General features: G+C 46.9%; 1 protein-coding gene across 2 annotated transcripts; it reads right to left on the reverse strand.

The window, feature by feature from the left end:
• Positions 1–133: 133 nt before the first annotated feature.
• LOC117887026 (phospholipase A2-like) lies at positions 134–23,260 on the reverse strand. 2 transcript variants are annotated; one of them, XM_034789260.1, is made up of 4 exons: positions 22,869–23,260; positions 19,860–20,025; positions 5,221–5,327; positions 134–1,829 (listed from the first exon to the last, which is right to left on the reverse strand). In XM_034789260.1, exons 1-4 carry the CDS (start codon positions 22,906–22,908, stop codon positions 1,681–1,683), a joined length of 462 nt encoding a protein of 153 aa, XP_034645151.1. In that variant the 5' UTR covers positions 22,909–23,260; the 3' UTR covers positions 134–1,680. The 2 variants fall into 2 exon arrangements, with proteins under 2 accessions (XP_034645151.1, XP_034645144.1); XM_034789253.1 differs by lacking the exons at positions 19,860–20,025; positions 22,869–23,260 and adding an exon at positions 9,300–9,537.
• Between the last annotated feature and the right edge of the window lie 4,101 nt (positions 23,261–27,361).

Below are 27,361 nucleotides of genomic sequence, written 5' to 3' on the forward strand. Positions count from 1 at the left end.
AAAGGAATTGAAGTACTCTTGAGGGTTGATTTTACACACCCAGGGGATTTATTAGGCAGAAAACAAAGGGATTTCAAGCCTTTAACAAAATAAGATAATTAAAGGCAACATTAATACTCTTACAGTGGTCCAGAAACATTCCAGATTGAGTTTGAACCTTCAACAAAGCCTGGGAGTAATTTAGCCAAGGGCTTTTCAGAGGCTCCAGGAAATCTCCCAGGTTAAGGTCTGTCCTCTGAGGTCAAGTGAGTTCCCTGGAACACAGTAGGGATTCTGTGTGGGATTTTCAACAGCACTGGACATTGGCCTAACTTCACTCCTATTGAAGTCAATGGGCATTTCATCATTGACTTCAGTGGAAGCAGAGTTAGGCCCATGTGGAGCACTTTTGAAAATCTCACCCTTTATACATGCACGCTGACGCTCCTAAAGGTCTCTCATGTAAAGAGACCACATTTTCACCTCAGGCACAAATTCCCAGGCCCTCATCTCTGGGCAGGCTCCAGTCACACAATTGGGTCTCTCTTGTGGTACGCAGGCTATCACACTCTGCTAAAACCTTCATGACTAGTCACCTACCACACTGCAGTTCCACCCAGTCTCATGTTGGATGATGAGATTAAGCTGACATCATGTCCATTCTCTGGTGCTATGACTCAAACATGGGATAGAGACCCAAAAATAAAGGACACAACTAAGAGTAGTAGAATGAGAAACTTTTACATGAGGTGGAATTGATTGCTTTAACATGAATAATGCTGTCTACAACCTCAGCTGCATGATTTAATATTTCTGAAGGCAATCATATACAGCAGAGAAAGTGGGATAAGCTAAGATCTGTACAGGACAGAAGCAGATCAGAGCCTAAAATGTGAAGCAGTGGAACTATACACTCTGGTGTGTCCAGGATTTGATGAGCCTATGGGTAGAAGCCATGAATGGTTACTGCCCCTACAACAGAAAAAGAAAAATGTGACTCTCTTCTCACCTCTGAGGTTCTTCTCAGAGGTGTTCCCAGCTGTGTGAAGTGAGATGACAAAAAGAAGAGACTGTTGGTCAGGACTTTTAGAGAGACAAAAATCTGATAAATGTTCAGTTCTTGCCCTGACTACGGTTCCTGCCAGGAGTCCAGGTTCCTTTACAAACAGAAGTGACCATGCCCTTTGGCAGCTTGTCCCCCATGACAGAGAAAATGAGGATGCCTGTCTACCCATCTCCAGAAGCCCCCATACTTAAAGTATGACTTCTGCACTTCCAGAACGGGCCATTTTGGGGCTTTGATGGACAGTGTAGCCATCAGTGGGAATTAATTAAAGACAGCCAAATAGAGCATCCCTGTGCTTTCCAAAACATATGGGGACTCAATGTAAGGCAATGTGAAAGGACAGCATGCCAGTGGCTGCTGTTGACACTTTTTCTTTCTATCTATAACTGCAGTGTGGCATTGCTGTGGTATGCTATTGGATGTCTTTGGCCCTCCCCAACTAAGGAGGTGGGTTGATCCTTAATTCCAAAGACCGAGGAGGTGCCTAACCAATCCTTTTCTCCTCCCCACCATCCCCAGGCTGCCAGAAATTCTCTAAACACCACTATCAGTCTTGATCAAAGATGAACAATTTTATTACAGTAGCTTAGAAATTAGAAAAATGTCTCCAGAAGATTAGTCTTGTCCCCCAATATCTAACTAACATGACACGTGGGAGTAGACTGTCCACATAAGAAATCTGGCCAGAGGACGTAGTGTGGGTTATAAGAGGCTGTTCCCCAACACTTGGCTGCTTCTTGGTCACATTGGCACACCATTTTTTGGCATCTATCTGTCAGTGTATCTGAAAAAGAAAATGACAAGAGAGGGTGAACAGTTCAAATCGGACCCAGAGCATCAGACAGTAATAGCTAGCGGCAAATTGGCAGTGTCTAGAAAACGATGCCCACCATATGATACCCACTGAATACATGTTCAACTCATCTTCCTAAGTGGTCATGAGGGTTAAGTGCCTCAGTTTTCACCCAAATTCAGTAACCCTTTTTGAAAATTTGCACCTAAATCTTTTTTTAACCAGCCTTTCACTTTGTACTTATTATAAGCATCTGTAATGTGGTTACTCCTCTTCTTCCACCACTTCTCAAAAAGCTGCATATATTAAACTTTGCTTCTGTTCTGAAAGGTGAATCCGTTTACAAGAAGGTGTTTTACTCATCTCTCAGCCCTGGAAATTCAACATGCATTTGAGAATCAAGTTGAGTTCTTTTCTTCTCAGAAACACCATAACTGGTTATAAAGCAGGGGTGGGCAAACTTTTTGGCCCAACGGCCACATCTGGGTATGGAAATTGTATGGCGGGCCATAAATGCTCATGAAATTGGGGTTTGGGGTGCGGGCTCTGGCTGGGGGTGCAGGCTGTGGAATGGGGCCAGAAACTAGGAGTTCAGGCTGCAAGAGCGGGCTCTGGGCTGGAGGTTGGTGTAGGGGGGGGTGAGGGCTCCGGTTGGGGATGTGGGCTCTGGGATGGGGCTGGGGATGAGGGGTTGGGGGTGCAGGAGGGGGATCAGGGCTGGGGCAGGAGGTTGGGGCACGGAAGGGGGTCAGAGGTGCAGGCTCCTGGCGGTGCTTACCTCAAGTAGCTCCCAGAAGCAGCGGCATGTCCCCCATCCGGCTCCTATATGGCGGCGCGGCCAGGCGGCTCTGCGCGCTGCCCCATCTGCAGGTGTCACCCCTACAGCTCCCATTGGCCGCAGTTCCCAGCCAATGGGAGCTGCAGGCATGGCGCTTGGTGGGGGCAGCGTGCAGAGCCCCCTGGCTGCCCCTATGCATAGGAGCCAGAGGGGGGACATGCCGCTGCTTCCAGGAGCCGCATGGAGCCACAGCATACATGGAGTGGGGTAAGCCCTCAACCCCGCTCCCCGGCAGGAGCTTGAGGGCCAGACTAAAATGTCTGAAGGGCCGGATGCAGCCCCCGGGCTGTAGTTTGCCCACCCCTGTCATAAAGGATCTGCAGGCCAAATTAGACTTTCAAGGGCCCCCTGTATAGCCCCTTTGTTGTTGACAGGTTTGCACAGGCATAACTGGTTGGAACTTAGTAAGCAATTCCATTGATGGTGCTCAAGGAGGAGTGGAACCCTGCTTCCTCTTCCAGAGCTCTCCTGGCTTTGCAGGGTACAGAATAAAACTCAGTAAAAACTTAGGCCTAGAATCACAAAGGTATGTAGGTGCTGTGACACCCAGTTCACATCACCAAACTTTTAGGCACCTAGAAAATCACAGGAACACATTGCACTCTCCAAAGCCTGAGTTAGGCACCCAGGCTCCTGATACAATGAATGTAGAGAAATAGGTGCCACAAGCTGTCTAAGCCCATCTCGTGTAGATTGGCACCTATCTCTGCTGCTAGCCACTCTCAGCTGTGAACCCTCTTTGGAGGTGGGCACATAAGGCATTTTTTGCAAGAAGTGGGGATGGGGAGCAGCTTCCTCATAACTTTTAGCCCTCTGGCTAGGGCACTCACCTGGGATGTGGGTGACCCTCAGTTTATGTCCCCCTTCCATCTAATGAGGTGAAGGGATTTGAAACCTCTCACATAAATGCTCTAACTGCTGCACTATTGTGTTGGGGGTGGGTGTTCCCTCAGTCTCTGCTGTTGAAACTTTTCCACTGTAGATAAATACTTAATGAGTACTTGGAGTAGGAGGCCTGGAGTCTGGGTCTCCTGCATCCTGGGTGAATGCTCAGAGTCGTTCTCATGCTTGGGTTCTCTCACTCTTGGGTTCCAATGACTTTCAGTTATCCAGAGTGCCACACCAACAGGAGAGAGTGAGGGAGCCCCACCTCAAAATTTTCTATTTTTGCCTTGCCCCCCCTTCTCAAGTTCTCTCTGCAGCATGCCCAACATCATCAGTTTATTGTGCTTAGAGCAGTTTGGCTTGGCACTTATTGCCGCGAGAGCGGACTCATACCTTTAAGCCTGCCTTGCAGCTTGCAGTATTTCATACATTTTGAGTGTTTACGGAATGCGATTCTCACACGCAGATGGGAAGAAGACAGAGCAAATCACATTGTGAAGCATGTTTGAATGGAAGAAAATGGTATCTCCATTTTTCGTTCAGCAAACAAAATTGCACGGTAGCAGCAAAAGGGGAAAAAATAAGTCCCACTGTAAAAGGAGTTTCCATTTTGTTCCTCTGTAAATATTTGTATTTATGACTCAGTGGCTGACAACAAGTGAATTATTAACCCACAGCTCAAGTATCATAGAACATCAGGGTTGGAAGGGACCTCAGGAGGTTGTCTAGTCCAACCCCCTGCTCAAATCCCCAGACAGATTTTTGCCCCAGATCCCTAAAAGGTCCCCTCAAGGATTAAACTCACAACCCTAGGTTTAGCAGGCCAAACCACTGAGCTATCCCTCCCCACCACATTGGGCAATGCAAACAGCTCCACTTTTAATTTTCCTTTCCATTGTTCAGATAAACCTCTCCAGCATTTCCTGGCATTAAATCATTCTTCCCTTTTATTTGTATTGAGTCAGCCATAACACCTCCCTGGACCAGTAAGGACTACTGTGCTCTAGGTTAGGGCAGTTGACTTGCCCTAAGGAGAATGCATGCAATGTTTGCATCACTAATCTCCATTGGGGGTTATGTGAGGGAGGGCAGCTGTTAGCTGCTGCATTAGAGAAGGGCTAGTGAGGGCTGTCACGGGCCCTTGCCTTGGCTTACCATAGAGTTAGCTCAGTTCTATTTAACTCATGTTTGTTGTGTGACTGTAGGGACCATGAATCAGTGCATCCTCACCCAACATTCACACCTGTCTTTGGTGCACTTATGGCTGTGCCTCACAGCCACACTATGGTTATTTTTTCACAGAAAAAAATAGGTGTGTTATCAAGATAGCTAACCCAAAGTCAAATCAAAGTGGAGACAAAGCACAGGTAGTTTTACCTGACTGTAGCTACTACCCCCGCCCCCCACATTTGGGGTTGAACTTGACTAGCTACATCAAAATAGTCCCTCCATAGGTGAAGATCTGGAGGGAAGGGATTAAAGGAGTTTGGAAGGAGTTGAGGCCACGGAGAGAGAATCATCGTTTTAGAAAATATTTTTTAAATGCTCCTGTTCCATTTGCAGTGCCCAAGCAAAACGAATTTAAATAGAAGTGGCTCCTAATGTAAAGGGAATGGAATAAATCTAAAACACACAAGGAAAGTGGAGTCGTTTCCTTACCGCACACCACAGCATTGCGTTCACAAGTCCATTCGTATCTCAGCATCTTGGGGCTGCAGCCTTCCCGCTCTGCCTTGTCATAGCAGCAGTCATGCTTGTGGCAACACCTTTCCGCAACAAAGAGATTGAGTTGTGTCTGTTACTTTCTGTGGGCTTTTCTCAGGGCATTTCCCAGTATGCAGCAGGAACTATGTGGTCACACAAAACTATTTATGACTCTATTTGCACGGGTATTTCCCTAGGCTGGAGGGGAAATTCTCTATTGTTCAGACAAGTGTTTGATCATTACAGTGAAAAGCAAAACCCTTCAGAGTTTGTTATTAATATTCTGCAGATGCTAATGGAGCAAACAGAGGAGTGCCACTAGGCTGTGCTGCCCTTTCTCGTGTACACTTACAGCAGGTGCTTATGAACGTGTGTCATCAACACTTCTTTCTGTGACTGCTTAGTCCAGGATGTGGGCCTGATTCTCTTTTGCTCAAGGGCAGTGGATCTCCCACCGTGGGGAACATCTCCAGTGTAAGAAGCTTTCCTAATCGGTATAGAGCTGGCGGAATGGCTCTAGGCCAGACTCCTTTGCACTCCTGGTTTAGGAGGCATACTTCAGGAAATGGGGAAGCGGAGTAGGGCCAGAGCACTACACGCACCAAGTATTCTCAGCCCAAGAGCTGCTCTATCTTACGGCAACGGCCAAGCAGGCCATTAGTCAGGGCCAAAATACTACAAGGTGAAATGTGACACCTTCCATGACAATGCTTGTATTTTAGATCAGGACATTTCAGCAGAGTCTCTATCAGTCACAGATTATTAATCTGCTCTACTTCATCCCCTCTCCCCTGCAGGGCAGGGAAGGCAGTCAGGAGTCTGTCCCTTTTCCCCTCTTCCCAATAGGGTTTGGGGAGCCAGCTGAGTGAGGAGAGGAGGTGAACAGGGGACTGACTCCCAGCTGGGCATCTCTTCTACCCCATCTGTCACCTTTCTTGTTCCACCCACTGGCAGAAAACACTGGGAGCCCCAGGATCTCCCCAGCCAGACACCAGCTCCTCCTGCTGCTCCCTCTTCCCATGTCCCTGCCCGGTGAGTCCGCACTTCACTAGTCGGCAATGAGGAGGAGCTGGGCCTCTCAAGCCTGGGAGAGGGAGAGGAGGAGAAGGGAAGGGACCTGCTTCATTTCCTCCTACTACTCTACATCTTGATTGTGAGATCAATTGAAATACAGTGATCTCATTGGTCAGCAGCAGATCAGAGTGGGTGAGATCATTATGGGAGTCACAATGCTGATGACTTCATCTCTCCACTATGTTCTGTCAGAGCCAGTCCTTGCCCCTCAGTGTCAGTTCTCTCAATTCCACCAGGGCGTTCCCAGCCAGGCTCTGTCACTGATAGAGATGGGTCTGAGCAAAAAGATTTGGATCCCAACCTGAACTTTGACCCCAAAGAATGGGGATGCTGGATTCCAAGGTTTTGGTTCAGGCCCATCTTTAATTGATACAGTGATAACAACACAGCAAGGCATTGCGGGCTGTCAGCAAAGCACCTGATCTTCCAATAAGTAAGTACAACGAGTCTCAGGACGGTACTTAGCATGGGTTAATGGGGATGGCTGCCCATTCCCAACTGGTCTGTGCTCACTTCCTCTGCCTGTTTGTGTAAGGCAGAAAGAGGAGGCTCCCAGGTCTCCCTGAGCGGTCACTGACTGATGTATCTGTAATAAAATATATAGAGAAAGGGCCGAGGTGCTAAATTCAGATCTAGATTTCAAAGGCCCCAGTGTCTGGATCTCAGGTATGGGTTTGATCCGTTACAGGGGATGGGTCGGGGGGAGGAAGAGCTTTGATATTCCAAGCCAGATCCTGGCTCAGATTCCAAACCTCCACAGAGCTTGGGGGTCTTTAGATCCAGGAATTTGCTCCAGGCCCCCTTCAGACTATACTGGCTGAAATGATGCTGCTTGAGAGAAAATACGAGACTGGTTTGGAACTAAGGGTCTGATCCAAAGCTCACTGAAGTCAATGGAAGTGTTTCTGTTGACTCCAGTGCATTTTGGATTGGGTCCTAAGGGTGTGAGGGGACAGGACGTTGCTTGTAAGTGTCTTCCAGGGAACAGTATAAGTGAGAACAGGGATTTCTCACAGCCCTGCATGGTGGCAGAATCAGGAGCAATGTCTTGAAGCTAAGGAGACAAACACTTAGCTGAAACATGGGGGAAATATACTAATACTGAGAACAATTGGAATAAACCAGTAAGGGAGGCACCAGAAAAGGCCTGTGAAGTCAGGGAGAGGAGCTTGGCAGCCGGGAGAACAGAGCAAAGAAATCCAGTGTCAGAAATAATCACTGCAAGAAATATACACTGAGGGGCCTTTGGTCCATGAGTATTTTCAGGGTCAGGATAAAAAATACTCTTGGGTGTAAACTTCATTCATAAATATCTTCAGTAATGAACAGGATCCCCATGACCTCCAGGGGCCCAGCCCCATCCCTGCACCTGTCTCCTGCCATGTTCTCCAGGGGCACTATTCCACTTGTCCTGGATCCGGCTATTGCTATAGTTTCCAAGTGGCCTGGCTCAGAAAGGGAGAGGGATTCTGCGGCTCATCTCTTTGGTCCCTTTGTCACTGTTGTCCAGGCATTCTTCTCCCACAGCCTACCCCCCATTCCGCATTCCCTGACTGCAAGCTGGACTCCCTCTGTGTCTCCCCTACCTCCTGCTGCCTAGTTCCCTGGAACAGTGCAGGGAGTAAGCACCACAATCCTACTAACTCCCCTTGTGGGGAAAGCTGGAAAGCAATGGCCAGCTACAGGGCACAGGCAGAAAATGCAACGTTGGACCCCTGGCTACTGTACAAAGGTGACACAGGCCCTCTGCAGCAGCACCACTGAACTTGGTGCAATTTAGGCCAAATGTCACTGTGACACCCTGGCACCCTAATATTCACCACTGTCATGTAATTAGGGTATGTTTTGTACAAAGTATGCCTTGTGAGATATCATTCTAAAAGTCTTGATCTGCTAGATAGTAATCATAGAATCATAGACTTTAAGGTCAGAAGGGACCATTATGATCGTCTAGTCTGACCTCCTGCACAATGCAGGCCACAGAATCTCACCTACCAACTCCTGTATCAAACCCCTCACCTATGTCTGAGCTATTGAAGTCCTCAAATATGGTTTAAAGATTTCAAGGTGCAGAGAATCCACCAGCAAGTGACCCGTGTCCCACACTGCAGACGAAGGCAAAAAATCTCGTTGGATTGTATGTGCTATTCATCTATGAAATTTGGCTATGTATGTGTTACTGAAACATGTGAGGTTGAAAACACCCACAAGCAGCCTTTCAGGTACAACAGTAAAAAGGCCAAACAATGTTAATGGCTCACTGAGGAAATGCACACAAGCACAAGGATTACCCTAGGAACTGTGTACAATAGACATCTCTCAGAGATAGCACTGCACAATGGGAACTGTTTGACCCAGGACACAGCAAAAGAGCTTTCCAGCAAGAGGGAAGAAGATATAAAAGGTGGGGAAATGACATCATGGGAGGACCTCACTCTCCCTATAACAACACACCTAGAAATACCAGAGGAACAAAGACTGAACAGGGGGGAAGTGGTGGTCCCAGGCTAGAGGGATTTCTAGACTGTCTATGACAACCTGGGAGACCCAAGCTGCAAAGCCAAGGCAGCTTGTGCCTTAAGAATCTGCCAGCCTGTTTATCACTCAGGGTGAGAATTTGCTAATTCATATCCTACCATCTAGTATGTTAGGCTCAGTTTACGGTTTTGTTTATTTACTAAGTAATCTGCCATGATCTGTTTGCTATCACTTATAATCACTTAATCTATCCTTTTGTAGTTTTATGTTTTAATCGAAACCAGTGAGCGTGTCTGGGGAAAATCTCAGCTTGGTTACCACAAGTGACCAAGTGTGCATGGTCATCTTCACAGTGAGGGAGAGGCGGACCGGGTGTTAAACCCATATACTGGCCAGATTTGACCAGGGTGGGATGGTACTGCTCTGGGGTCCTAAGCTGATGGTTAGAGCCAGCATGTAACTGCAGCTGGGTGTCCCCCTACCTGTCTGAATGCTGGTGAAAGTGCAAGCTTGGAGGGCTTTGCAGCTTGTCGCGGCAGCACAGTATCAGAAGGAGCCCAAGCTGGTGAATCAGAGGGCTCAGTGGTACCCCCAGATCCAGGTGGCACCCCGGGGGGAGCACATCACCGTCAAGGTTGTAGTTGCACAATCTCAGGGAACACAGCAGGGCTGCAGTAATAATGCAACTTCTCTCCATAGGTCTCACAATGCGCAAGCGTCGCCAACCTACAGAGGGGGAGGGAAGGCAGAGCTCTGCAGCAAAAGACTGGAGCCCATTAGCAAAGAGCAGTTTGAAAAGCCTGACCAGCATCCACAGCTCACAAAGAAGCAGGAAGTCAGAGTGTTTATCTTGTGCTATTTGGTATTGTGAGTTTTTTGTGGCGGGGACTTGATTTTTCTAGGTTCTCTAAAGCACAATGCATATTTACCGAGCTAGAGACAGTATTTTTACTAGCATTACAGTTCACAGAACATGGATAACCTACTTCTCTGCCCTGAGGAACGTGCAAAGTAAAGAGGAGAAACCCACAAACATTCCCCAGAGACAATACAATCTTCCCCCATCCCTCTACTTCCTCTATCCACCATGTCCACACCTTATTTTTCTCCACACAATGTTCACACTTGTATCCACGTTGGTAAGATAATTAGGGGAATCCAGTTTCATGCTTTAGAGCTTCAGCTGATTTTCTGCTGGGGTCAGGAAGGATTCCCCCCCCCCCCAATTCACAACTGGCTGAATGAACTATCTGTTTTTTTTTTCTCTTTCCTCTGAAGCATCAGATCCTAGTCACAGCTGGAGGCAGGACACAAGCCCAAATGGACCAATGGTCTGAGACAATAACTACAAATCTTCTGAACTCAGATGTGGATTAGCTGTGTGATCTTTGTTCACAGGCTCAGCATTAAACTGATGGCCAGATTTGGGGTCTGAAGGACTTTTCCTCCAGGTCAGATTGGCACAAACCTTGTAGGTTTTTCACCTTCCTCTGCAACATCGAGTAGGTTCATCTGCTAGGATCACCTGGGTCTATCACACAAACACCAGCTTCCTCTCACGACAGGGTCCTCAGGCTCTGGTGGCACCTTGGTCCTGCCTGTTTTCTGGCTGTTGCTAAGGACAGTTTAGTCTCCTGAGGACTCCACATTTTGCAGGATAATTGGCTTGGTTTGGGATTTTATGCTGACAATTTGCAATAAAATTTGTTGGGAAAGATTCTAGCATGAGGTGTTTTTATATTTGGTCATCGTTGCCGGTGACGCAGGGACATTGCTACAATGACTAGAGCTGCAGCCTCTGCAGCCAGAGATGAAATGGCACTGGCCAGTCCAATGGCTGCACCCAGAAGGAGCTGGTGAAGCTAAGGGCACAAAAGAGCAATTGTATTAATCAATGAGTGGAGCTGGTGTAGGCTGACATCATGGGGAAATGAGGGACACACAACCCTTAAAACAGCTCCCGAGGGGCACTGTGAAGGCCTCTGTGTGAACCCCTCCAAGAGGCTGCCGCGCTAGCAGAGGGGAATGTGTCCACGAGATCCTGAGGTGCTGGCAGGAAAGGAGAAAGGGAAAATACAGGGTCAGAGGGACAGGGATAGGCCCAGACATCGTGATGACCCAGTGAGACCACAGCCCAGCCCAGCTCAGCTCCAGGTCATCCCAGTAAGGGTAAAACAGGGATAAAGGGGGAAAGGTGCTGGGTGGGCCAGCCAATGGGCTATTTACCATAGAATTGCTCAGCTCAGAAAGTAAAGTGGCCAGCCAAGGGTCACTGCAGCAAATTCACAGGCGAAAGCCCTCGGTGTTGAGAGATCCAGGGAGCACAGGAGCTGGACCCAGCCAGAATAAATGCTCCCCTCCAAGGGGATTTCCTGCACCTACAAGTGCAGGGTCAGGTATTACTGAGCTAGGAAGGAGGGGCAGGGCTAAGAGCAGTGAGTTTGGAGGGTGAGTTAAATAGAACTGAGCTAACTCTATGGTAAGCCAAGGCAAGGGCCCGTGACAGCCTCCACTAGCCTTTCTCTAATGCAGCCGCTAACAGCTGCCCTCCCTCACATAACCCCCAATGGAGATTAGTGATGCAAACACTGCATGCATTCTCCTTAGGGCAAGTCAACTGCTTTAACCTAGAGCACAGCAGTCCTTACTGGTCCAGGGAGGTGTTATGGCTGACTCAATACAAATAAAAGGGAAGAATGATTTAATGCCAGGAAATGCTGGAGAGGTTTATCTGAACAATGGAAATGGAATTAAAAGTGGAGCTGTTTGCATTGCGCCATACTTGGGCTGTGGATAAATAAATCACTTGTTGTTAGCCACTCCACTCATGTGGGTATAGATTCTCTCCACTCGTTTTCTCAGCCGCTGAGTCATAAATACAAATATTTACAGAGGAACAAAATTCCCTCCACTCATTTTGTCAAATGCTGTTCAGAATGTGGAACTAGATCAGGACCCTGAGAAGAACCCAGCTGTAAATGTGACATTATTGACATAAACTGTGACCGTACAGATCATTGTTGCAACCAGGGTCCTATGGTTGCACCAGTTCTTATACAAAGGAGGCCAAGTGGGGTGTCTATGGGAAGGTTGTAGTTTCCTGGTTATGATTATGCTGTCTGCATGGGTGTATCATTTTTGTATTTGAAGTTATGAATATTGGCTAAGTACTTGTTTGATTCTAAGTGAAGAAAGCTTCTTGAGAAAGGACTATTCTCAGTAAGTACCCAATCAAGAAACACTTAACTCACAGTGGACTCTGGGAGACGCCAATCCACATCTGAGCTTTCCTGGGAATGTTCAAACTAACATGTAAACAATGGTGTTGGCCTGCAAAAAGCTGAATCATTCATAGACATGTGACTTGCCCAGGTGGCTGCAAACTCCATCTTGTTGAGGGAATTTTACACAGGAGAACAAAGGGGTTTCCACCCACCAGAGAAAGACTATATAAGGCCCTGGAAACACCTTCATTTTGTCTTCCACTGGCTTAAAAGATAGCCTCTCCACCCCAAAGAGATGCCTGAAAGAAATTGGAACAAAGGACAGTAACTACGGGGGTGTGAGTGATTGCTGGACCCAGACTAGGAAGGAGTCTAGTCTATCAAAGAAGCTTATTGGAACATCTCTGAGGGTGAGATTTACCTGCATTTAGTTTCCTACTCTATTGGGCTTAGACTTGCGTGTTTTATTTTATTTTGCTTGGTAATGACTTAGTTCTGTCTGTTATTACTTGGAACCACTTAAATCTTACTTCTTATATTTAATAAAATCACTTTTTGCTTATTAATTAACCAAGAGCAAGTAATTAATCCCTGGGGGAGCAAACAGCTGCGCATATCTCTCTACCAGCGTTATAGAGGGCAAACAATTTATGAGTTTACCCTGTATAAGCTTTATACAGAGTAAAATGGATTTATTTGGGGTTTGGACCCCATTGGGAACTGGGTATCTGGGTGAGAGTGACAGGAGCACTTCTTAAGCCATTTTCAATTACGTCTGCAGCTTTTGGGGGACGTGGTTCAGATCTGGGTCTGTGTTTGTAGCAGGCTAGCATGTCTGGCTCAACAAGACAGGGTACTTAAGTCCCAAGCTGCTCAGTGGTTTGAGCATTTGTCTGCTAAATGCAGAGTTGTGAGTTCAATCCTTGAGGGGGCCACTTAGGGATCTGGGACAAAAATCAGTACTTGGTCCTGCTAGTGAAGGCAGGGGGCTGGACTTGATGACCTCTCAGGGTCTCTTCCAGCTCTATGAGAAAGGTACCTGACAGAGATTCATGTCTCCTTCTTCCCCTTTCCTCACCAAGCAACAGTATAGATCCCTATATGGCATTTCAAGTGCATCTGCCATGTAATTACTTTTAGATCCGGACATTTCAGAAGAGAGATTTCACACAAAATGTGTGTATTATGTATTATTTATCTGCTCAGATGGGTGAGGGATCTGACAGAGGTTCATGTCTCCTTCTTCCCCTTTCCTCATCTAGAGTTGTTACCTTCTTACTTTGTAGTTGACTGGGGAGTCATCTAGGGGACAGATATCAGCTTCTAGGGGAGATCATTAATGCTGGTTTTATCTCTGGGGTGTTGTTCCCTCCCCCAACAAAATGGTAAAAAAAAAAAAAAATTAGAAGCCATCTCTGTGATGAATCTCTCTATTTCAGAGGGTAACAGGTCAGGACCCTCTTGTCCCTCTCACTTCATGTTTGGTAGAAATTTTCTACTTCATGCCTTTGTCACTTCTTGGCTAGATTACAGCAATGCAATATACCAGGGCATGAAGCCTTCAGCATGTAGGAAATATCAGCTAATACAGAATGTTTCAGCACATCTACTCAGCAACATGGGTTACTGCGAGCACATCAGGCCTATCCTCCGCTCAGTACACTGGCTTCCCGTAGAACATTGAATCAAGTTCAAGTCTTGGTCCTTATCTTCAAGGCCCTCAATGGCTTGAGCCCAGGGCATCTAAAAGATCAATTATTGCTCTGAGATGAAGACCATGATTTATAGTTTTGCTCCTCTGGCACAATGGAACTTGTATAATAAGAGTAAAGCCTGTGCAGGAGACAGAACTTTCTCAAGGGCCAGTCTGAGACTGTGCAATGGACTCGCCCAAGAACTAAGGGCCATCACAAACCTCACCACCTTCTGCTCTAACTGCAAGGTGCATTTCTTTGACTCTGCCCTCTCTAACATAAATACAGAGCAACATCTCTCTCCCTCTCTCATTTAAAAAACAAAATCAAATCAAAACACCCCACAGCGCACAATTTTCCCTCTAGCAAGAGGGTGCCAGAACAACATCACGTGGCAGATGTTAGTCGCATTTTGCGTAATGCAGTACTGCAAGGTGCTCAGACACTACAGTAATGAGTGTGGCATAAGAACCTCTAAACTAGACTAGATCTAATCTACCCTTTTTGCCGCTCATATGGCTTCTTTGGTGGATTTCAGAATTGCTGTGATCCAGACTCAGAGCAATGGGATGAGACGTTCAATTCCTGCCCAGAATTACAGGACGAGATCCAGTGAGCATTCACAGAAGTTATGCATGTTCTGACCTTACGCCTAGCCATATTCTGAAGACAGAAAAAAGATCTCTCCCTTTGATTATTTGGTTCTTAAAACTAGCTCTGTGTCTGCCAAGCAAACAAACAATTAATCATATTTTATATAGAAGAGAGATTTCACACAAAATATGTGTATTATGTATTATTTATCTGCTCAGATGGGTGAGGGATCTGACAGAGGTTCATGTCTCCTTCTTCCCCTTTCCTCATCTAGAGTTGTTACCTTCTTACTTTGTAGTTGACTGGGGAGTCATCTAGGGGACAGATATCAGCTTCTAGGGGAGATCATTAATGCTGGTTTTATCTCTGGGGTGTTGTTCCCTTCCCCAACAAAATGGTAAAAAAAAAAAAAAAATTATGGCCATGAGTACTAACATGTCATTTGAAAAGAGATAGCCCAGAAGGCTGGGTTTCTTTGAAATGGGGATAGTCCATAAGCATAGACAGCTGGTAAAAATATTATTTGGCAGGATGAGCAAAACTTAATAACTACTGTGCTCTCTGGGGGTGGGATGTGTGTGTGTGCCAAGCCCGGCTCTCTGGTGCGTATGTAGGTCCTAGTCTCTATCCTAGCCTGGTGTGGAAGGGAGGACTAGAGGGTGGGTTGGAGAGCAAGCTCACCCTGCAGTGGCAGCTCCTTTCCTGAAGGGTTGGGCCTTGCTTTCCATGCCATCTGTTGGCTCTCGCCAGTATTCGTAGGCGCTCACCACGTCACATGATGCACGTGTCCCCGGACCAGTAGGGCTCCTCCTCTACAACGTCCCGTCCCCTTCCTGGCCCTGGTGCCACCAGCTGCAGGCCTTTGCCTGCTGAGCTGGGCAGGCCGAGATAGATGAGGGGTGGCTGAGCCCCCTCTAGCCCTAGCCACACATCGCACCTATGTTCATAAGTGATCAGAAGCAAAGATAACATGTCTGATTCGGATCCCACACTGGGGTAACTCTTGTCAGTTAAGTCAATGGAGCTAGACTCAGGTAAATCTTGTGAAAACAAGAAGAGAATCAGGCCCATTGGGTCAAACTCAGCCTTCGTTTACCTCCTGTGACTATACAAGGGCTAAATTTAGCCCAGTGTGCTTTCCTTCCATCTGCACTCGCAATTTAGTAAAGCAGCAATTTCATCCCACAGATTTGTCTGCCAGATAAATGCCAGGTTTTATTCTGAGCTTGCCTGTATGACATCAGCAATGATGACCACAAGATTATTCGCTACATTCAGAATTCTAGAAACGTAATTTAAAAGCAGCAACCCAACACCTAAAGGACATTAGAATGCGACCGGTCACCTGTTACATTATAAACCTAACAGAACATTCAGACTGAGGTCCTGTTTTCCCATTGGATACTGTAGCACTTGCTAATGGCTAAGCAAAACAATGTATGCTGCCCACAATGCAACACACAGAGAAGGAAGGTTCTATTGGGTTTATAGTAGTGATGATGAGTCACAGGTTAATTATTCCCTACTTTCAGATCACCTTGTTCCTGGTTTTCTTTCTGAAAGTTCAGAGGCCAAGATCAGAGGGAGGGAAGAATTAGCAGCAGCCGGCAGATGGGTGAGAGGTGCTGGCCATGTGGGTGGAGGTGAAAGGAGGAGTGGTAATTCAGGAGCAGTGAGCATAGGAGGAGCAGCCCATTGGTGGAGGGCCTGACCTGAGTGACAAGAGAGAGGAGGAGGAGGGGGAGTAAGGAGCCAGAGGACAAGAGAAAAGGAGTAGTAGTGAGGAGCCAGAGAAAAGGAAGGAGCTAGAACAGCAGAAAGGGAGAGGAAGGAGCAGAACACAGGGAAGAGGAGAGTAGGCTGAGCTGGAGAAACAGACAGAGACAGCAAAGAAAGGGCTAATGAGAAGAACCAAATGCAATCAGTGTCAGCCAGCAAGATTACAGGCTGGCTGAGCACTGGGCAACAGGAATGAAAGATGAATACAAACCTCTACTAGTTGGAAACTGCTTATTCATAAAGTATGTGCTAGAAAACCTGCACTTAAGGATATAAGCCGCTCTGACTGGCTAACTCCTTGCCCAAGACAACTAGAGATTAGGAGAACAGTGCAATGAGCGAATGTCACTGTGGCAATAGGTTCTGTTTGCAATTTTAGAGGAACAGATTCTGTCCTTTTTGTTTAATTCTTTGTGTCTTGCAGAAGGCTAGATGGCTCATTCACATAGGCCCAGATCCTCAAAGGGGTTTAGGCTCCTAACTTCCATTGATTTCAATCAGTATCTCACAGAATCAGGCCCTTAGTTAGGTGACTGTGACTCGAGTCCTCTGCATGCTCATTGAGCTTAAACAGCGATATCTGAAGTTCTGGGAAATTCACAAAACATCCAGCAGAGTGCGATGGGGAAGGAAATCTATTGACCTTTACCTACAGGAGATGAGCACTACTTGTTCATTTCATTGTAAGAACAGAGAGGATGGAAGGAGGCGGGGGGAAATGTAATGACTAGAATAGCACATCAAAGCCAATGTTTGAAACCAACATTTTTAAACGAGTTGCTCCAAAATATGCCTTTTTATAGAATAAAAAATGTCTATATTTAGACCTACTTTAATATTTAGACAGTGATGACTGATTTTATAATGGTGTCAGTAGCAAAAGCAGAAATGTTTAAAGGATGAGTCATTTTAAACATTTACTGCTCAAGGAAGTTGGCTTTACCACTGTATTTGTGGTGTTCATTATACTTACAATGGGAAATACTGCAAAAGCCGTGTTCATCGTCACTAACATGGCATGATGTGTTGATTTTTGTAACGGCGTCATCAGGGAGAGGAACCCGGAAGATTTCTCCAACAAATATGAGAAGGAAAATGTTTAGGGCCAGATCCAGTGGAGCTACGGAGCTGGTTTATATCAGCTGAGGAATTGACCCAGAATTTCTGGGGGCCTACAAAATAATTTTCTGGAACCAAGCAAAGCAGGCAAGGAGTATTAATATCTGTAGTTAAAGGGTTACGTTTAAATTTGCAAAAGTGGCCACTAATTTTGGGTGCCTTCACTTGTTGGGTCCCTGATTTGAGCCACTTAGGGTGAAATTCTGGCCCCTCTGAAGTCAATGTCAAAACTCCCATTGATTTCCACGTGGCCAAGCTGTATAGAAAAATTGCAAGTGCCGGCAACACCTGGATATGTTGGTAAAGCGCAGTGAGTTATTTACTAAATGGGCTGATATCACTTGCCTTCTTTCCTGAAGAAAGAAAAAGGTAAGTGTAAGAGCCACCCTGCTTATTAATTTTAGATAAGCAGATGGAATTGTGTGGCTAACTTGAAGGTGCAGAGATGGACTACAACGTGGGCAAAAGTTTTCTATAGCAAAAGGATCAGAGCTCACAGGCATTCAGACGGATCACAGCCTATCAGACAAAATAATTAAATATACGCCAGTCAGTGTGCGTAAGAGAAGTAAAAGTATTGCAGTGGAATAGGAGCAGGGCCGGCTTTAGGACCTGTGGGGCCCAATTCCGCGGTCCGGGTTTTCAGCGGCACTTCGGCGGCAGGGGGTCCGCTCTGCGTCTTCCGCGGCACTGAAGGACCCCCCACCGCCGAAATGCCGCCAAAGACCCCGGAGCACAAACACCTCCCTCCGCCACCGAAGACCCCGGAGCAGAACCACCCCTGGATAAGCCTAAGGCGCGGGGCCCTCTTACCCACGGGGCCCGATTCCGGGCAATCGGCCTAAAGCCGGCCTTGTTTATAGGAGCATTGCCTCCTGCTTTGAAAATAAATAGCTCAACATCTTCTCAACAAATACAAAAGCCAGAGAAGGGAGAGAATATTACCCCATTACAATATACTGTTCCGCCAAAATCATTTGTTGGTTTAATCTAGTAAACGGACGTGGGGTGAAGGCAAGGAACTTGAGTCGCTCCTGCACCAATATGGGATTCTCTCTTAGGAGAGGAAAAGCAGTGTTTCCACTACTGCCCTTCCCTGTGTTGCCAAGCATCCACTCACCTTGGGTGCGACCCCTTTTCAGTCAGCACCACCCACTATACTGGTTACCCCCAGTAAGTGAAGTTGCACCAGTTTTGGGTGGCCACAACCTGGTCCCCTAGTGGAATCTCTGTCTCCAGGGAACTCTGCCACCATTCACCAGAGGTTAAAAGTCCTCATGAATATGCTGGGCAATACCGCTGTCAATGTCCATGCGACATACACTTACAATGGTGTCTGTGTTACCACATTTTAAATTAAGTTTCTGGTCCCAAACCAGGTCTAATTTTCTTTTGGTTTGCATTTGGTAAAGGGGTCAATGGGGTTTTATAGGGTTGCCAACTTTCTAATTGCACAAAACCGAACACGCTTGCCCCGCCCCTTCCCCCCTCTTCCCTGAGGCCCCGCCCCTTCTCCAAGGCTCCTCCCCTTCTCTGAGGCTCCACCCCTGCTTACTCCATTCCCCCTCCCTCTGTCGCTCGCTCTCCCCCACCCTCACTCACTTGCTCATTTTCACTGGACTGGGGTAGGGGGTTGGGGTGCGGGAGGGAGTGAGGGCGTTGTCTGGGGATGAGGAGTTTGGGGTGCAGGAGGGAGCTCTGGGCTGGGGTTGAAGGGTTTGGAGTGTGTGTGTGTGGGGTGCTCTGGCTGAGGCAGGGGGTTGAAGTGTGGGAGGGGGTATGGGCTCTGGACTGGGGATGCAGGGTCCAGGGTGGGGCCAGAAATGAGGGGTTCAGGGTGCGGGAGGGGGATCCAGGCTGGGGAATGGGGTTGGGGTGTAGGGGGGTGAGGGTTCCAGCTGGGGGTGTGGTCCCTGGGGTGGGGCTGGGAATGAGGGGTTTAGGGTGCAGGAGGGGGTTCTGAGCTGGAGCAGGGGTTTGAGGCGCAGGAGGAGGCTTGGGGTGCAGGCTCTAGGAGGGAGATTGGGTGCAGGAGGGGATTCAAGGCAGGGTGTTGGGGTGCAGACAGGGTTTGGGATGCAGGATCTGGGAGGCAGTTTGGGTGAGGGAGGGGGCTCAGGGCTGGGGTAGGAGGTTGAAGTGTGGGAGGGGTTTCGGGGTGCAGGCTCTGGGTGGCGCTTACCTCAGGCAGCTCCACACAAGCGGCAACATGTCCCTAGGGAGAGGTGCGGCCAGGTGGCTCTGTACACTGCCTCCACCCACAAGCACCGCCCCTGAGCTCCCATTGGCTGTGGTTCCTGGCCAATGGGAGCTGCAGAGCTGGCGCTCAGGGTGGGGCAGGGTCAATGCAAGTAGACCCCATGGCTGTCCCTCCACCTAGGAGCCGAGGGACATGTTGCCACTTCTGGGAGCTGCGCGGAGCCAGGTAGGAAGCATGCCAGCCCCGCTGCGCCGCCAGCTGGACTTTTAACAGCCCAGATAGCAGTACTGATTGGAGCCACCTGGGTCCCTTTTCGACCAGGTGTTCCGGTCGAAAACTGGACACCTGGCAGCCCTATACATGGATGTAACTGAGGGAAGAATTTAGTGGAGAGACCAGAAGTATACATGGACATATAAGTGATGTTCTTACCAGTCCACTTTATCTTTAGGCCAGCCTCGTCCTCCCAGACCACAGTAGCATCCGTAACCTAGATACGCCAAAGCATTGCGTCCTGTGCCACAGGATATGGCTCCTGCTAATTCAATGAGTCCTCTTGTATGCAAAGAATGGGTTTTCCCCAGTGCGCCTTTCCAAACTGCAAAGAGAGGATGTTGTTTCACACAGGGTTTGCACAACACCTTTAAGGATTTTCATTGCTGATTTCTTTCAAATTCCCACTGCAAATTTTAGGCCTTATTGTGCGTTTGGGCCCAGTGCACAAACACACTGCCACTTTCCTTATTATTCCTTATTAGTGTTGTATCATAGTAATATCTACAAGCCACACAGACTGTAAAGTTACACCTTTATCAGCAATGGGAGGCCTGCGTCATTTAACAGTCACTGAGTACATACAATAACATTCCATTCCCGATTTTGAAGAGGTGGCAGCTTTATTAAGGTAATATTAAAGGTTATATCCACCTTCCATTATAAAGCCTTATTTTAGGGCCACCCCACTAATTTTGGCCTTAAAAAATTCAGATTTATTCTGAAGGCAAGGGAGAATGTGCCTGCATAGTTTGAAGCAATCTCCTTAAACCATTTTTCAGTTGCAGGCCTTTAAACAATACCCTGATTTGAAACACTTATTTCTATCTTGTATCCCTCCTATTCAAAGTTGCGCCTCTCATAGACTGCAGTGGGAGGTCAGAGGACTCACCTCTGAAAATCAAGCCTCTTATTTGGATGATTAAATATGGATTTTGGTGCCTAACATGATGATGACAATAGCAGCAATTAGTACTGTTTTCACTTATTGTGATGCCTCAGTGCACCTATCCATTGGTCTGGTGCATCATACTAACAGTTAGCATTAGCCCCTTCCCATACTTTCCACCCACCTCCTCTGTTCTTCAGTTTTCACCTCTCTCTCTCTCCATCCATTCATAACCACTCAACCCACCCCTAAGGTAAAAGCTAAAATAAACGGATGGATTTTTCAGCATTCTTCACTCAAGAGTGGGATCATATTTCAGAACCAAGAACCCCAGACTGAAGTTGCCTGGCCACTTATTCCCTGCTGTTTGAATACACTTGACATCTTCAAAGTGCTGTGCAAACATTGACTAATCCCCTAAACCATCCATGTGAGGTAGGGACTAGATGCTATTATTAAGACCATTGCTTTCCTTTTAAAACCTGCAGTTCTAATCCTTCTTCCCTGCGTGTATCATATGCCGTAGCTTTCTCTAAGGACTTGATTCAAAAGCCCATTGAAGTCAATGGGAATCTTTCCCCAGTCCTGAAAAGTTAGAGGTTCATTTCTTCAGAGGAAAAAACGACCTCATAAAGTAACAGAATATTAAGCATTAAAATGATCAAGAACCCTCTGACAAAAGTGCAACAGCAGCATAAGCACAATCAAGGAAAAGACAACACACTGAATCTTTTCCAGCATTTTAGGTGACCATAGCAGCCTTTTTCAGGAGGAATTCCGTGCACTGATGTTAGTGTTTTACACAGGCTTCTTACTGTTTCTCATGCCATTCCCTCTGGGATTAAATACACATTCCTGAAAAAGTAACAACTTCTCTTTACTAAACACTACCCTGAGTATTCAATTTTTTTTAAAATGGTGGAAGCAAACAACAGCTCAGTTATTAGGAATCATAGAGAAGACCCTATTTCCCTGCTAGAAGTGCCAAGTGAATGGGGGTAAGAGACAGATTCTTCTTTCAGTTACCTTGGGGTATATCCAGAGTAATTCCACTGGAATTAGCAACATTTCTCTGGATTTGCACCCAGATAACCTATATCTGGATCATATCCAGCATGTATGGGAGGGAGGCTGTTTCTTTCTCAGAAATATGCATCCAGTCCCGGAAGAACATCCCTGAGAAACTATGATCTATAACAACATCACAGTTATTCCTGGGGGACAAAAAGAACCCCAGTGAACTGATCCTGAGTGAGCTGCTTTAGAATCTGCGCTCCCCCTGCATTTAAAACACAACAGGGGGCAGTGCAGTGTCTGACGTTACTATTTCTTTTTTCTTTTCTTTTTTTGAAAACTGATTAGATTTCAATTTGACATTAGTATCCCTGTATGGTTCTGAAGTCAGCTCTAACTTGCTTGCCTTGCAAGCACACTATACATTCAGTTGTACAGTTAGCAACCTAAACAGTAATTGAAATGACTCTTTATGTGTCAATGAGTCAACACTGCTGTGAGATCCTTGGAAAAGCTGGAGAAACCCCACAGCAATCTGAATGTAGCCAAATGGCACATCGGGAGTACTTTCAATAACTACTAACTGTGCACTTTCATCTGTTTTGTATATGAAATCAGACTGAGTTAAGATGGATCTGACAACTTAAACTTTCCTGTTATTTCCGGTGTTTAAATTGTCAGCCTTTATGGTGCATTAGTACAGGATTTTGCACTTAATCGAACTGTACTGCACTAATGATCACAAACCTTAATGCTACCTCAGTGGTTAGGGGCTATAGAATACAGCTGCGTTTTTAACTCCTTTTTTTTCTTGAATGTTAGATGAATTGGAAACAATTTGCTCAAAAGTCACTGGTATAAAGAAAAGGGGTGAAACTGAAAACAATATTTCAGAGAAGAAAAGTCAACACACAAGGCTTTTCAGAATAAAACCGGAAACTTTCTAAATTAGACGAGAAAATAAAACATGTTCCTACAGTTACAGTCTTACAGAATTAGCATGGAAATGAATCAGCCCAGGCACAAAATATACTCGGACTTCCTTTACCGTGATAATGAGAAAATGAACGATAGTTAACTCACTGATCCAAATGCCAATGATTTGCCTTGGGCAAGTAAAACTAGGCAAGGCTAATACAGTACATGGGCTGTCAAAGTGAAGGGGGAAGCTGCCCTGCACACAGAGTGGGAGAAACAAGAGGGTGGCAGAGATATAGGTGCTCCCAGGGGTCCAGCAACCGCAGCTGTACAGAATTTGTACTCACCTGCCTGAAGCACCAGCAGCACCAGCAGCCAGAGCCCCATTGGGAAGTTAGAGGGTTGTCAGCGCCCAGTATGCCTCTCCCTTTCTAACACTGTCTTGTGCACTCAGCCTGAGTGGCTGAAGTGTCCCTGCAGAGCTGCTCTCAGCTGGTATACCAGGTGAACCAAGGCGTGGGTGTGTATGACACTCTTCCTAGGCTGCTGCTCCCATATCTGCTCCAAAGTTTTATATATACATACACAAACACACAAAAGTAAGACACTCTCCTCTGAAATCTCAAGTGCCCTGTGCGCTGAGCCTGCTGCACGGTCCTTTCCCCTTTTTCTGCCAGCAGGGCTCTGTGCCTCTATTTGCATATCATTCCTGTAGGGAGGGGCTGCTGGAAGGGAATTAGACTGGCACAGTCTCTTACAGACAAGTCTCTAAGCTTGTGCTCCTTCTCTAAGCTGTTTGCCTACAGACCCCAGTTAACCTCCTAGCTGCTTCACAGGAGAAGTCGGAGTCCTGGCTTCTGTGACCTGGACTTTCAGATTTTGATAGCTGTGGTGTAGCACGGTGCGTGTGGGCGTGGAGGGGGGGGGCTTTTCCTTGCAGATAATCCCTTTTTGTTTAACACTGAACATATAAAACTATAAAATCTGACTGAAATATCATTTAAGGCAAGTGTCTATATAAACCAACTGAGTTTATTCTGGGCCATGCCACAGCAAAATATATACCCAGCCCATTTGTTCTAAACTGATCTAACTAGCTAACTCATTTCTTCAGTGCTATCCATATGCACCCTTCAGCCACAAGAACAAGCCATAGCTTCTCAGGAAGAAAGTCCTTCTATCTAGTCTGCTCCTACTGTCTTGGGGTTGGGAAGATGAGATGAGCTGGGTTGAGATGACTCGAGCTAGGAAATGAAGCCATGACAGTGTTTCAAAGTCTTCTCTTAAGAACCCCCAAAAGCAGGGGAAGGTAAGGTGGGCAACATAATTCACTCCTTCATTATTTTGTCCACCAATTAAGCCTCATATCTACCATGAAGTTCCAGATCCACATCTTCTTGTTGATGAAGATCTTAACCCAGTCCTTGAGTTATATCACTAGGTCTTTTCGTTTGGACTAGTTCACTCTCTCTGTCTGGTTTGCCTGCACTGTTTATAGCATTTTTTACTAAAGATAACTTGACCTACTTTTCATGGTTAATTCTCAAGCAGGCAAAAAGTTAGAGGCTCAATTGTCACAACATTGGGAAAGCAGATACCGTGCATCCATAGCCTGGGGGGACTTCAGTATCTGCAGGGAAGCCATTTCCAGCAAGCTGGCTCAGGATCTCTTGTCCACCCTGGTGACCATGAGGATTATCCCAAGTGGTCTCACACAGCGAGATGCACCCTGGACCTAACCTTTGCCTTTTGCAAGGACACTAGGGGCATAGTAAACATCTCCCAGTTGTGCTATGATCATCACCTACTTTTCAGGTGGAGGTCCAGGCAGTGAAGTGCAGGAACTACAATTGTAGCTAGCCCCAGTGTGGGGTGCAAACATTTGGGGGGCAGGGAGTATCAGAAGGCTCCTTGCATGCGCCTGCATGGGTCAGCTAGAATCGTCCTTAGTTTTCATAATGCAGGCAGATTTCAGCAGCACCCTAAGAAAAGTTTCTTACGTAAACCAGTACCACCCTGTTTGATTGTTTCAAAATATTTGCTTGCTAACTGTAGTCAAAGCAAAGGTCACTGAGCCATCAGAGTGCTGCCTTTAATTGAGAACAGGCTGCTTTGAAGTATAAATATTTTTTGCCGCGTAGGTCTGTGTGGAAGCGTACATAACAGGCGTTTTTATTGATATGGGGACAATCAGCCCACAGAGTTGGTTAAAATGGATTTTATTAATGGCAGCTGAAATTCTACACTCTTGGGAGAGTGTGTGTGTGTGTAATCATGATGTTGTAAATACTCTCACTCACTCAAGCAACGGCGATTGGCCAAGATGGTCAGGGATGCAACCCCATGCTGTAGGTGTTCCTAGCCTCTCACTGCCAGAAGTGGGAATGGACTACAGGTGATGGATCACTTGATGATTGCTCTTTTCCATTCATTCCCTCTGAAGCATCTGGTATTGGCCAGTTTCAGAAGACAGGATACTGGGCTAGATGGACCATTGGTGTGACCCAGCGTGGCTGTTCTTATGTTTTTATGTAAAGCAGTAACCACTAAGGAACATCATTCCAAAGCAGTAATCAGTGGGGCACATGTCCCTTATGCAGAACCAAAAATTGGCTGAATGGCCCTTTTCTGTAGTCTAAACTCCATCTGTCCTCAAATGCAGTCTGTAGGTCAGAAGAACCATAACTTCTCTCCCAGCAATTTTAAAAATAAATTTTTACCCTACTTTTAGCAGTTGTTAGTCAGTGTTTAACCCTTCAAATCCAACCCAGCTGGTCGTGTGTATTAGAGCTGCTGTATTTTTTGGTAGGACTGTGCCACTGCAGTTTGGTTTGGATCCCTAAAATGCTGGGTGCTGATAAGAAATTGGGCTCTAAGCAATGTGTAGCGTGTCTGAAGAAGATATCACTGAATCAATATAAGGTAGCCTTATGTGAACACAAGTGCAAACCTTGCACTGATTTAAAGTGAGTAGCTTGGATGCACTCAATCAGTAGTGCTCACTTGCGCAATGCACTCAAATGAAGCACCGTCGACTGAGTGCCCTAATGTAGATGAGGTCTACGTGATGTGTGCCCTTAAACCACAGAGACTAAAATGGGGCTGAAAACATTGTCCTAATCTATACTGACCGTGCTTAACATGGGTTCAGCTATACCAGTCACTAACACTCTTTGTCAATAACAAGCAACCTGCTGAGTCCTTGGGGAATGTTGCTCTCTGCAGCACAGAGCAATCACATTTGGTTTTAAAGATCTGAAATCTTTTATTCTGTCATTTAATAAAACTTTCTGTTTTAACTAATATTTTAGAAGGCAACAGATTTTACTACGCTTTTTTCACCTTTGATGATATTTTTCTCTAGATGAGTGAACTCCTGGCTGGCAACTTGTTTAATGCTCTACCATATGATGATGATGATGATACCTCTAAGAAATAATATTTTCTTCCTCCTACAAATGATGTTTTCTCTAAGATCTTGTAACAGGGTGAGCACTCACCTCTCATGAGCGGCCCCCCCTTTGGCCAGTGATATGTCTACAATCTCTGCTTTGGAATGGGGTGGTACCCACCTCTCATGAGCGCACCCCTGGCAGATGGTTTCTTTGGCAGGTCTTCAGTGACTCAGTCCTCTGGCTGAGTCACACACACTGTCTGGAGGCACACACACTGTCTGTACCTTCTGGGGTATATGGTCTTTTTTTTCCCCACGGCCCTGGCATGGAGCTGTACTGCCAAGACTTCCTCCCTGGAGACTTTGTCTTCTATAACAGTCCAACAGGGGCCCACCATAGCACCCTCATTTGGCGTGTTCCTTTTGGCAGCCCTCCCTGGGCCCCTAGATCAGCAGGGCCCATCACAGGACCTTTGTTTGGTCTGACTAGGCTCTAGGTTCAGTCCTTGCTCGATCCCCGCAGCCAGCAAGGCGCTCCTTCTTAGCTCCCCCAGTCTTCCACAGCCGTCCTGGACTTAGTCTTGCCCACACTGAGCTGTCCATGGTCCTGCTGCTCTTCCACCCAGCCACGAACCTGTATTCCCTCTTTCAGCTCCAGGCAGCAACTGACTGCTCTGTTCCTGTTGCTCCTTTTTATATAGCCCTCCTTGTCCCTTACTGGTCACTCCAGCAGCCCCTCTGATTGGCTACTTCCCCAGCAGCCACTCTGAGCTGCCTGGAGGACTTCTCCTCTGCTCTTTTTTGGGGTGGGTTGAGGCAGGGCCACGAGGCCTCCAGCAGGGGGCCTCCGGACGTAGTCCACCCTATCAGAGATCTGCTTCTGTGTTCCCTGTAAGCTGCGTGGTTAGGCAGCTGCCCAGGAGAGATTCAAGTGCCATGCAGCTGATTAGCAGAGCGTGCACATCCGGCAGCGTGTGTTCATGTACCCCTCCCCAGGCTACTTTGCAGCCACATTGCTCCTGCAGCTACTCCCGGGACCCTCCTGCTGGCTGTGCAGAGCCCCCCGCTGATGTGGGAGTATGGTGATGTCAGGGTGTCCCCCTTTCCTCACCCCTGTACCCCATCTCCGCAAAGTACGGCAGAAGGGACAGCCGGGCTCAGGATTTGGAGCTGCTGTGGTCTGAGGTCTGAAGACTCCAGCCTCCGGGCAGTGAGTGCCTTTCTTAAAGAGACAGTGCACTGTCTCTGAAACTTCGCCAGCAGCCAGCTCACACAGTCTCTCTCTCCCTCTCCCTCACACACACACACACACACACACACTCTCTCTCTCTCCCGCTGCCCACGTACCCCATCTCTGCAAAGCGGGGGCAGGGGAGACAGGGCTCAGGACAAAGCAGGAGAGCTTTCAGTGAGTGCCTTAAAGGGACAGCACACAGTGTCTCTCAG

The sequence above is a fragment of the Trachemys scripta genome, chromosome 1 (assembly GCF_013100865.1).
Source record: "Trachemys scripta elegans isolate TJP31775 chromosome 1, CAS_Tse_1.0, whole genome shotgun sequence".
NCBI lineage: Eukaryota > Metazoa > Chordata > Testudines > Emydidae > Trachemys > Trachemys scripta.